Source organism: Amphiura filiformis, chromosome 15 (assembly GCF_039555335.1).
Source record: "Amphiura filiformis chromosome 15, Afil_fr2py, whole genome shotgun sequence".
Taxonomy (NCBI): Eukaryota; Metazoa; Echinodermata; class Ophiuroidea; order Amphilepidida; family Amphiuridae; genus Amphiura; species Amphiura filiformis.
Genome location: NC_092642.1, coordinates 64717525 through 64730656, shown reverse-complemented (window position 1 = coordinate 64730656; position 13132 = coordinate 64717525). Strand labels below are relative to the sequence as shown.

General features: G+C 38.9%; 1 protein-coding gene across 1 annotated transcript in view; it reads right to left on the bottom strand.

Moving 5' to 3' along the window:
• Positions 1–13132, bottom strand: part of LOC140171104 (disks large homolog 5-like) — a 172311-nt gene that overhangs the window by 126448 nt on the left and 32731 nt on the right. Inside the window, 1 exon segment of the mRNA XM_072194272.1 lies at positions 9327–9386. Within this exon segment, the coding sequence (XP_072050373.1) occupies positions 9327–9386 (60 nt within the window).

Sequence of the window (13132 nt, the reverse complement as noted above, 5' to 3'; positions counted from 1 at the left end):
ATCCATGTTACTCATGTAAGGCGCTGGTTCCCGTAGTATTCTTCATTCAAACAAATTCAATGCACGACCTCGGAGTTACCTACATGACTTTGGTGGGATATTTTGAAACAGTCATGGTTGCACATGCAGGTACTTCTAGCAAGGTACAGCAGTCGCTGATAGCATATATGCAGCTTATAGAACACGGATATTGGCCTAACTCTCCATAGAGTCCCATCTTAAAAATCTTAACCGCAAGGCAAAGTCAGTAGTCCACTTGGGAAACTAACAAACAGAGGGAGTGCGGTGACTGAAAAGATCAGATACAGATGTGAAATCTATCAGTTGCACACAAATCAATATAAATCAGAGTTTTATGTTTAAATGTAATAGCCAGAGTATGCAAAATGGGCAAGTGGACTACGGAGAAGTCTAGCGTTACACCCCTTACTTCAAATCATGGATCCGCATCTGGTTAATGTAGCTAATTTTAATGGCGAAGTTTTTGTTTCTTACAGCAACTATAAACTTATTATTAACACATTTAAACATGAAATGTTACTTCTCAAAATGTAAAAAAAAAAAGAAGATACAGATAAAGGAAAATAAAAATATAGCACTAAACATAATTTTCCCCTTGGCCCTTACATCAACTGTGGAATAAAAGCTTCAGATCTACCTTGTGAATTTAGCTGTTAACCGACTAACCTTAAAACACAAATTAGAGGAATTTATTAAGAGAATATATAATTGTTCTAAGTGGAAATATATTTTTCCCAGCAGTGTTTCCTAAGCGAATTAAAAGTACAAATCTAGTCTGCAGCATCACCACTGTTTCTCCTTTCACCCATGAGTGCTGTAATAGTTGAAATTTTTGTGAAAAATTTATTTTCGCACTTTTTACGCACAATGCAGACACCGCAAACAGTGGCGGCACCAGGAATCTTTTTGTGGGGGCATTGGGTGTTCAAAGTAAATTTCAGGGGGACAAAATCAACAAATTTTGCGCAAAATTGCTGCAAAAAGTAGATATTTTTCATAATATGGGTTTTTACAGGGGGCAGTGGGGGAGGAGGAAGAGTTCTGACTATAGTCTGTATCTACATGTACCTCGAGTTACCGGCACTAGCTTTGAAGTTCAGCGTGTGCTGCGTTGGCTTAGCATGGTTTCTTATGTGTACATTTGCGGCACGTTGAACGTGCACGTTAAAGTATGTACACGCACCAAGTAACGCTAAGCTAACACAGAACACGCTAAACTTCAAGGCTAGCGTCGGTGACTCGAGGTACATGTAGATATACAGAACTATAGAGGGAATTTTGCCCATGCCCCCATGGTGTCGCCATAGACCACAAAATAAAAATGCCTGAGTATGTTCTTTTATGTGTAGGCAGCGTTCCAAATTTTGGTTGTCCGGTTGCCCGGGACAACTAAAAAAGTCGCCGGACAACCAAAAATACTGATTCGGTTGTCCGCGGACAACCATAAATCTAGCCAAAAGTCACATTTGTAGGCCTACGGACAACCAAAAACTTAGACGGACAACCAGAAATTGTAATCTGGTTGTCCGTGGGACAACCATTTATTTTTCCTAAATTCGAACACTGTGTGTAGGTCTATGTAAAAAAACTATAAATTGCAAAATTATATCAAAATCGGAAAAGTGCGAAAAATTACACGCACAAAAATTACCACTTTCACAGTATTCTGAGTGAGAGCAAGACATACATTTGGAAATCGCAAGTCTGCAAAGAAAAAGAAAAGAAAAAAGAAACTCTCTTGAAGCTCCGGATTATTACTTAAGTTTTGATAGAAATTAATTTTAGACATGTGTGTTGCCCACAGCATTCAAAGTGAACAACCTTAATGTTTGTTGCATCTTAATAAAGAAAAAGGGTCAATTTTTTCTTGTAACACATCTTCAAGCCGTATGCTGATGCATGCGCTACAGCTATATCACTGGCTCCCTTGGGTCATGTAATTTTTCAGAAAGATACTCTAAGTTGATGATATTTTATTATGACAAGGCAAAGATGCATGGTGTGTTTTTTTTAATCATTTCAAATATAGATGGAGTAGATGTGTTCCATACATGAAGGCAAGTAAGTGGGAATGAAAGTAGGTGTGAAACTAACACGCTATAAAAAATCCCCAAAACACCAAATCTGGGTCAATCAGGGTTGTAGAACAGGGTTTATTTTCGTCGCCTTGTGGACGAACTTAAATTATGATCATCTTCAAAAATATTAGATTGTAATTTTTTGCAATCCTGTTTAAGGGGCTTTTTATTTTATTTAGCAAGATCGTAAATTGTTTTGCGTCCAAAATGTAATGTTTCTTGGAAACCACAATGATTTTATCAATAAAAAAAATGCACTGGCATGTTGTACTATATGCGCTAAATCTCATTTTAAAAGCTATGAGCACAGAGTCCTGAGGCCGAGACAAACCTTTTTTTTTTTTTGGCCTTACTATATTATTTTCAACATCAAGTGTGCAAAATATGTGTATTTCAATATGTTACCTGACATTCATTAAAGATATACCAATTATAATCATTACTCCGTTATTACCCGTATATACGCTCCACACACACATTCATCCCATGAACATCATCGCTGAACAGACCGTGTTACAAATCTTTAAATACCAATGATCATCTCTGATTCTGCTAAATAAATTGATGGGCCTTTTTAATCAATACTAGATCAACATTTACCGGGAGACTGATCAAAATTGCAGACATGATAAGCATTGACGTACAGAGTGAAGAAATGTCGTATGTATGTATGCCGATAATGCATTGATTTTCAGCAAGCAGTCTTCCCAGCTGGCATATTGATGTAGCATGCCCTAATTTATTGCCATGATGAGTAAAATTTGTCACAGATTTTATGGATTGTAGCACATTTTATATATGGCACGTTTCATTTCTGCCTTTGACTTCTTCTATCTGTTGATGTTTACAATTTATTCACCTTTGAAATGCACTATTATTCCGACAATTACAATGTAAAACAGTAGCAAGGTATGCATAGGGGTGTGTGTGTGTGTGGAGGGGTGGTCTTACACCAGAATCTTCCACAGAGGGAGGGTGAGTTTCAAATGGTGGTGCCTAATGTATTCATAAATGGAAGAGCTCATTGAGTCCATTTTTTTCTCAACAAGATATACTGTACACACCGACATCGCCTGGCTAATAATTACTTGGTACAGCAGAGATACTAAAATAAATACCCGGGATCGATACATGTGAATGTGCTATGCACGATTTTGATATTCAGACGAAAATCTTTGGATACCGTGGTAGAAAATTATGAATATCTCCCGTAAATGATTTCGTATAAAGAAGCCAGATATGGTTCCTTGCATTTGAATATACGTGTTGAACAGATATGATAGTCGTTAGCTAGCGTCTTGAGAAAGAAACTTGCGTCTTGAACTCAAAAACTGACAATAATTCTGATTTTATATGTGCCGAACTACGGTATACTAGTATAGCGCAGTGTATAGGTCAATCGTGGAGGTAGTCTAAAAGCAGTGACCTATGGCGTACCATGCTAAACTCACACACAGCGAAGTCAGTCAGCGGGCTATTGTCAGTAGCCTTAGTCAGATGTCCTTCGGCCCATTATGCGTCTTGAAACTATTAAACAGGTCGGAACAAGATGGCCATGCGTGGCGGTGGATTCAACCTACCATGGCGATTTCTGCCATGAAGATATCGGGCGATGACACTGTGCTGTACACATTTCTTAACCTATAAGTGAAAGGCGACAATTGATATTGCTATATAAGAACGTTCACATAGCAACAAATGGAATAAGAAAAGATGAAAATATACTGCAATTTTAATCCAGATTTGATCAAAACCCAATATTTCTCCATCTATATGTCACTTAAATTCTCAGAAATGTGTTGCAATTTCAAATATTGATCAAAACTTGGTATTTAAAAGTCTAATAATGTTTTGCTTTGACACATCTTTAGCGCACAGATGAGGATCTTGAATTGAGATTTGATTTAATGAACCTGGCAATGATAACAGAGCCGTGGGCATTACAATGCAGTATAAATAGATGGCAATATTCCTTCCATTTTGGTTCATTCACATGTGAAACTGAGCTGAATTTTACAAGTTGGTGTCTTGTTCTATGCTACAACTGCTATACTATTTAGTGGTGTCCAGTGGTGTAGCATAAGTCATCCAGGGGGCGCATGATTGGGGGGCTATGATTGGGGGACACCAGGGGTCTGATAGGGGGAGGGGGCATAAACTATTTTCAGCAATTTTCCCATGGGATTTTCTCAATTTTCCAGTCAATTGGGGGCACGTGCCCATCCTACATGACACTACACCATTGGCGGTTTTTGCACCCCCTACGCAGATGGACAATTGTTCTGGATACTTGCAATGACAGATTATTCAACTCTGCTACAGATAATTGTGCTCATAAAGTATACACCATCCCAAGGATTTTCCCATTTTCCTGATAATGGCAATTGATATTGATGAACCATGAACAATATTAATTTACCTTTAGTTCAGTAATGAAGGATAATGAAATAATAGCAGAATGATTTTGTCAATGCCAATCAAGCTTGTCATCCTTGATTAAAGTGCAAAGCACTGGTATAAAGCGCCATATTGTACCTATATTAGGACAATGGCACTAAAGTGAATCTGTTATTTTAACCCCATGAGAACTACCTGCCGATTGGCCAGAAAGAAGTTTTCATTATCAATTTGACCAATCAGCAACATTGTTAGAATAATTTCACCACACAAAAAAATTGGGGTGAATTATTTGCAAAGCTCCATTCTGATTGGTGATTAAAGTGAAGATATCATGTAATTGACCAATCAGAGGCAATGTTAGATCGGCGGGTAGTGCTCAGGGGGTTAAATAAGCACTTAATAATATGTGTTACACAACAGTGACGGTGTCTGCCGGCATCATGAAGTAGGGGCCTATCGGTATAAAACCCCATCCCCACACGCACCTATAAACACCACTGGTAGCACACCCCATCACATACCCACCCTCACATAGATGGGCAAATAATAACCTCAATGAGGCTAACTGAGGACATACACACATCCATTTTTTAATCACCATACCATGGGCCTAACCCTGAAACACAAATAATCTGCACTATCCAACTACGACCCTACCTATACCCCTGAAGCTTGGACCTGCGGCATACATATTTTTACATTATTTGCGATTTTCTGAATATAGTCATTTTGCCGATGACCTCCTGGTTGTTGTGTTGTGTGTCTATGTTTCTTTGCCCTGCACACTTCCTGTGTATGTCCTTGTTTGGATGGCCATATGAACACACCCCACCTACACACATTTGCATACCCCACCCTAGCCTGAGGTACTCACACCTCCATCACTACGATTTCCACTGAATTCTCCGCACAGGTCCGAGACTGGTCCAGGGTACACACAAAATACCACCTTTTCACATAAATTCCTCAAGTGAAGATGACTCTCAAACAAAACATATTTGGTGCATGTTTGTAAAATTTGAGTACATTCGAGGGTGTAAAATGACCAGATTCGTGACCGTTATCGTTGCTGTGTTTTGAATTCTTCATAGAAATAGAGGCCGTCAGTGTGACATCATCACCACGACATGAGTTCAGGGTGCCCCGGCTTTGAAATGGTACCGCATTCATGGGCCTATGGTGAGGAAGGAACAACTAGGGCCATGATGTTTCGGGCTAACACCACCCACCCCCTCACACACATATCCACACCATAATATTCTAATTGTGGTTTAAAATATTTCAGAAGTATTCTGGACAACTTAACTACATGAAAAACTAGTGGCTTGCTTCAATGGCTATTCTTATTTTTAGTGTCCAATCAATTTCTCCAGCTTTGCCCATCCATTTTCAGCCAGAGGCCCAGCCTCTTATTTTGTTGAGCACACCTCTTATAAATGGACTTTGGAACAGTTTGCATACTTATTGATTGCATGACCAGCCACCTGCACATCAAGTCACTAGGATCCACAACATGCTCATCTATCAAGGCACAGTTCTTTAACCCCAATATATTTGCACATTCATTGAATGACCTTTAAAAATTTGAGTAACAAAAAATCATAATCTGCAACTTGAGATCAAATTTTGCACTATGCTTGTTTAATTGAGGTTGAACTATGCCATTGGGATGAGGCCATTGTGGTCAATAGTGAGTTCAGTAGTCAACACGCGTTCAATTTGATATCAAATTTCTCCTTCAAACTAAGAATGAGCAGTGGCGTAGCCTTCTAACTAAAAGGGAGGGGCAAAGGGCAAGCCTTCTAAGAGAGCTGTCCCCTTTCCCCTCTCCCCCTCGGTTACGCCACTGCAAATCAGAACTAACCAACCAAGTATTACCAAGGTAAAATTATGAAAATTTCCACTTTTTGAATCAATTTTGCAATAGTATTCTTTATTTGAACTGAAATGTCTTGCGCTAACAGTTAACATATAACCTGTATGATGTGCCTCAAACTGTAGAGGACTGTCAACACGGTATTTTTGCGGACCCTTAATTTTTGCATTTTCCAAACTCAACGCAGCTATCATGAAAAATAAAAACATGTCAACATGCTCTATTAAGTACAATGTATAGGTCTATGTAAGAAAACTCAAAATTGTGAATTTAAAAACAAGCGAACCAGTACAAAACGCAAAAAAAGTAACCGTGCAAAAATATGCCATGAAGGACACGCATGTTAGCTTGTATGACTACTTGTCACACTTTTCCAAAATCCACACATCCTTCATTTCACTCTCTTGTCTCGTGTTTTGAAATGTTAACCGCCGCATGATTGCGCTAATGGCTTTGTAATTACACGCATAACAAGATTACGAGCTTCGACTGCTCACCACAAGGAGACTTTTCTCAGGAAAGATTGCGATCTTTGAGATCAATAGGTCCCCATCGCTCGATAGATCCATGCTTATATTGCCAGTTAAATTCTTGCAGATCTTTTTTTTTTTTACGTCGTCAAAAAATGTTGAGTGGTTAACACAAGACAGCCGTATCTGCAATAGCTGCCAGGTGTCATATATGTTTACATGTGTTCACTATATATGCAGAAATTGTCAAAATGTCTGTAAGGCAGCTATCGTCGATAAGGCCTTCTTCCTCAATGTAGCTCCGGGTAGAGCTTGCCTTCAGGCCTCGCGACAAATGTGTTATTATTGAATAGTCACGTCTGATGGAGGGAAAAGCACACAGCTGCTGGAGAGAGCTCGTAAACAACTTTAAGGTACATTGAGCGATCAGACAACTACTTGGAACATCCAATAATGAGCAATGAATTCTAAAGCCTACTCGTAATAACCCATCCAAATTTTCTCACAGACCCGTCGTCACACAACAAGCTACTAAATGTATCACACCCGGAGGATATTTTATTTTGAATTGGGTAGCTACGAATAGGATTCCAAAAACATACCCAAAATATAAACTAAATTTTAAGAAAAAACATACTACTTTTCTATTATTTTTTTTTTCAAAAAAATGATGTTAAAAATTCGCCTAATTCTGGAAAAATTCCTGCAAATTTTACCAACAAACAATGCAAAATCTGCACCTTTTCCAGATTATTGGACAAATTCATCCCATTTCTAAACCAATTTTATGCAAAAGTTATACCAAAATGCCTGAAATGCACCCCAAATCTGCCGCACCTCCCTGTACCCACCTTTCCACTGAATAACCTCCCCACTCCCACAGCTCAGATGAACACACATGTTATATGGGACATTAACAAACAACTGAAATTTGCTTATTTTTGTTCGCTATTCAAGTGTTGACTTACTCTCGATACGGCAAGTCTTAAGAGCATCTGAATTCTTAGCAGCATGATTAAGTGATGTCTACTATACTCAGACTCAGACATGTAATAGAGACTAATACTATACATATCCTCATAGGCAGGGGAACAGAGGCATAGCAGAAGTGGTTGGAAGGAAGAGGCACCCACACAAGTATAAAGCAGGGCAGTCAAGTTACCTCAATCATTAAGGCGATAAGACTCCCATGTATTCAGGCCTTGTCTTTTGAAAATTGCTGGCGAGTGACAAATCACTCTCCTCAAAACTTGTCAGGTGAGCTGTAGGCGAGTGATTTTAATCACTTGTATTATTATTACACCAAATGTAGGTGAGTGATAAAAAGCTCTCCTCAGCTTCATTTTAGGCGAGTGATGGCGAGTGATCGCTCTTCCTCGCCTCAAAAGACAAGGCCTGATATATTGGTGTATGGCGATGAGAGTTCGAGCCCCAGTGCAGTCCCTGTTTACTCTCACAAAATATTTGGGCTAACATGTAATTGCCCTGGGCCAGAAACTAACTGCTTAGTTGTCTCAGTTACCCATACAAGGACTTGAGGAACTGATCCTGGCTGTGATGGTTAATTGTGGTATGAATAGGGTGTGCACTTCCTAGCTGCAATTCCAAGCGAGTTCCTGTAAGCATGGCAAGAGGGGACAAGAGGATGCATCCCCCCTGTGAGATGTCTTGCCAACCTTCATCAAATTATGCCCCCTTGAAAGTTGCCTTGTCCCCCCCCCCCCCCACCCGAAAAAGTCCTTGCTACGTCACTGTCCATAAGCAACTGTTCCCGCAAAATTCTACCCGTGTACGCAAAATAAATTGCTATTAAAGATATTGCTTCCGCAACTTTTCATATTTGTTAAGTGATTGTGACTTCAACGCATCAAATATCCACAGACAAATTTGCTATAGTCTGTCTTGTCTCAAGTTGAGAATAATGCCATGTTAGATCTCGAAGTGGCAGAGTCGAATCATGTGTGCTAACTGCTAACCTAATCCTGCAAGGAATATACACACACAGAAAAGCCATTTACAGGGTCAGAATTTCGTTTCACAGTGCGAGAATCAATCTTGATTCTTGCAGAATACAAATCAACTTCTGTGTATACTACAAAAGTTTGCGAGAATCAACTCTGATTCACGCAAATCTGTTAACGAGAATCTTTACGATAATCGATTCCCGGATTCTCGCCGAAATTCTGACCCTGATTTATCCATACACTGGAGATGAAACCTCAATGCACGGATTCGAACCTGCTAATGCGAAATCTAACTGGGTGCTACTCTCAACTTGAGACAAGACCCACTATAGCCGTATATTATCTATCTGCTGACAGTTTTTGACAAATCAGCTGGCATCCTGCCACTGTGTCAGTGCTAATTTCAAATCCTGCTCTCAACCCTCAAATGGGAACAAGCACACTTGATCAAGTCTGGCATATCATGGTGCTAAATTTCTATTGTTACAGCATCTAGTTCTGTTTTGAGTGTACTCACCTTTTTGGTCTTCGATATCAGACTCCGACGTGTAGGAAGAAACAGTAGATTGAGACGAACCTGGGTAATTAAAGAGAAAACAATGAATAAAGAACTTAGCGATCAGATGTAATTTACGCTTAAGTGATACAGAATGCGTTTTACACCTCTCTTATTGAGGAGTGTTGCACTTTAGGCAGAATAACATGTCACTAGGATCCACAACATGCTCATCTATCAAGGCAAAGTTATTTAACCCCAATACATTTGCACATTCATTGAATGGCCTTTGAAAATTTGGGTACAAAAACTCATACTCTGAAACTTGAGGTCAAATTTTGTACTATGATTTTTTAATTGAGGTTATTGAACTATGCCACTGGGATGAGGCCATTGTGGTCCATAGTGTGAAGTATCTTTCTCTTTTTTAAATACTAGTTGCATCTACACTTAATATTATGTTTGTGGGTGGTTCATCACACTACCAGGCTATTCTATTTGAAATCCATACACCCCCTATGGAATGGAAGACATGACCTTAATCTTCCACACAGGGGTGTAGATTACAAATGGAATCACCCATTCAGGTAACCCCATTTGAAATCTATGCCACCCTGTGTGGGAGATTAAGGCCATGTCTTCCATAGGGGGTGTATAGATTTCAAATGGAACAGCCCAATTAAACCGTTACCTTCTAAACCACCTGATTGTCAGTTTTCCACGCTTACTGTCATCAAAGTTCTATTTTGTTCATAATGCTCATATTAATTCAACTCATAATCATAGTTCTAACACGCTTTGACTAATCCCAATTCCATGAAAAACGCTAGTAGCATGCACAGTTGCACACTTTTCAAGTTCATAGAGCAGCATACCGTATTGTTTCTAATAAACGCCCCGGGGGCGTTGCATTTTTCCAAAAGGGGGGCGTTTATTGGAAGTGAATTGTCAGTGAAAAAAGCTTAAAAATCGTGTTCAATTTCCCGATGGTGCTCCTAATAAAAGGAGGGATTTACACTATACATGATGGCGGCGCCCACGGAAAATGATATTTTCGTGGGGAATACAACAAAATTACACATGTAAGTGCATATGGAATTAGTGTAATTCTACCATAATTAGGCAATGAAATGGATGGGAGTTGAGCCACAATAGGTTTTGCCCATTCAATTTAGCGATCGTGACTGACATGACTGATGCAAGTTTTAAGCTTACCTACACGATATGTCATGGAAATGTTCGCATTTTTGTCAATTTTTCACAGAAACATTGGAGGGGGCGTTTATTAGAGGGGGAGCGTTTATTACAAACAATACGGTATACATGTACAGTACATGAAATAATCTTCCACGTACTATTCGCAAGGGGTGCTATCAGAGAAGATATCTTACACTTCCCACAATGCATTTCTCTAATTTGAATTTCCCGTATTGATTTGCTATCTGGGCAACATGGGTCGGTAGTGATGAAATGTACCATACCTCAATGAACAGAGCACATTCAGATCTTGCAAAATATGTTAAACCAGTTTATTCTCAAACTGTTAACAAAGGGAACCTGTACAAAGTAATGGGAGTGTCATTTGATAAAATGAGGTGAAGTATCATGTTGCAAAGGATTCTGGGAAGGGTAAGATATGTTTGATAATTGATTTACAATATATTGATCCCACTTTGTATATAATTGTCTGCAATATTATGTTTATGTTTCTATCTATCATGTTCTGCTCAATGATGCCAACGCCGCACCTTAGGCGCACAATTGGGCTACTTGGCGATCACTTGCCACTACTCAAAAAAGGATGCTGCTGCTTGCCAAAAATTGGGCTACTTTTGCCAGTGCCAGGCAGCGGCAGCAATTTGATGTATTTTCCTTTCAATTCAGCAAAATTATACAGATTTGGAGTCTCTGAAGCTCCAAATTGCAATAACAATTGGTTTTGTGACCATTTATTGATCGGTCAGTAACTTTTTGACCAGAAGATTTTTGTCAAGTGCTTTTCCTCCCAAAGTGCCTTGCTTTGGAATCCTAAACATCGGGCTACTTAGGAGTCATTTGCTGTGGCCTGAGTCACTTAGCCGCACCTTGGCACTGAAAAGATTTGGCAACACTGGTTCTGCTGAATCAGGACCTCCTTTGAAAGCAATGCTGGTCACTGACTGGAGCTCTATCATGGGTAAAGATTGCTTTTAAAAACTGATGCTGATATATGTTTTGTTTTTCCTTTTCCCCACCTCGACCAGATAAAGTCAAACATGATCCACTCTCCCCAACTGACTTGGCCATTCAATCTATACTCTCATTGTTGAGGAACAGGTATTCGATACATCCCCAAACAACTTAGTGAATGAAAAATCATCACGATTTCATGTACACACATCAAAAATGTAAAGTCCCCATTAGTTTGAGTGGTTATTTTAAGCACATGTCATTAAAAGCAGTAAGATTTATAGTAATATTAATGCTCTGCATGCTAGCCATGTATGCTTCACCATATGTAGTCTAAATTTTAAGGTATTTTCTCAAAATATCAACAGCTATCTTAAGATCCACTGAACCAATACTAGGCTTGATTGTACTCATTTTAATGCATTTTCCATGCTATTTCCAAATATGGTCATGAAAATTTACAATTCTGATATTTTTGAGTTTTGAAATTTAAAAAAAAATTGTCGTCTGCAGTGGACACACGCGTGGAGAGAGTCAACATGTGAAGAATTTTGTTAGCTGCAGTATGACACCGCACAGGTGTAAAAACAAATCAGAATGGTCAATAAATTGAAGACTAAACTTAATTTGTTGCAGTTTGTACAGTTGCAAATTCAAACAAATTGCACGGTGCGAAATTGCATAGTTGCACTCACCTGAAGTAAGCGGTCGTCATTGATTGATAAGAACCCCACCTTGATTGCAGTATTTCGAGAATTATGCACAGTTAACACCCATTCAAACCTATGTTTTTATACAGTTAATAACACTGCAGCTTTTTAATTGTGCCCAATTTCATTCAATCCTTTAATTTCTCAACCATTCAGATCGGTTTTACTCAAATTTGGTGTCAACCTGCAGCTAGGAAAATTCTCCAAACATTTGTATCAACTTTTCTGCTTTTAATTATTTGTACTCAAAGTTATCACCACTCAAACTAGTGGGAACTTTCTTTTTTTGATGTGTGTATATTGCTAGCTAGCCAGACACATATAAACAGACAAGCAGGCCGATGCAATAATGCATATATCTGTAGGCTCTGTACAGATAAACTTACATGTGGGAGTTCCGTCAACAATCATGATGCACCTTGAGTCCTTGATTATTATTTCTCTACAGAAATTGAGTCCATGAAATGTTGATATTTGTTATCAATGCATTAAAGGTGATGCACGTTAGGGTTCAGCATCCTTTGGTTGAAGGTTAGCAAACTAAGTTTTGATCAAATGACATGCAGAGTTTTATACAAAGTGGCATAGCTAGGGGTTATGGTACCCGGTGGAAAGGGTACAGGTGGCCCCGCCAATCCTGAAACAATTCAGCGTAGAGCATGTGAAAATTTGTATAAATACTACTAATATTGTGTTTAACTTTTCTTATTTCTCACAAACTTGAAATTGCTTACCGAGAGGAAGCTTTCATCCAGTATTCTCTTGGACGTCTTCAGCCCCAATATTTGGCACTACTAATACTACTAATATTGTTATGATCAAGTTGAAGTTTGGTCTTAAAACATTCTTTACAATGGCTATAGTATTTATGGTAACTTCCACTGCTTGGGTGCAGAATCGATCTAGGTGGTCGATTCAGTGCCCCCTAAGTCATGTGACTTACAAATT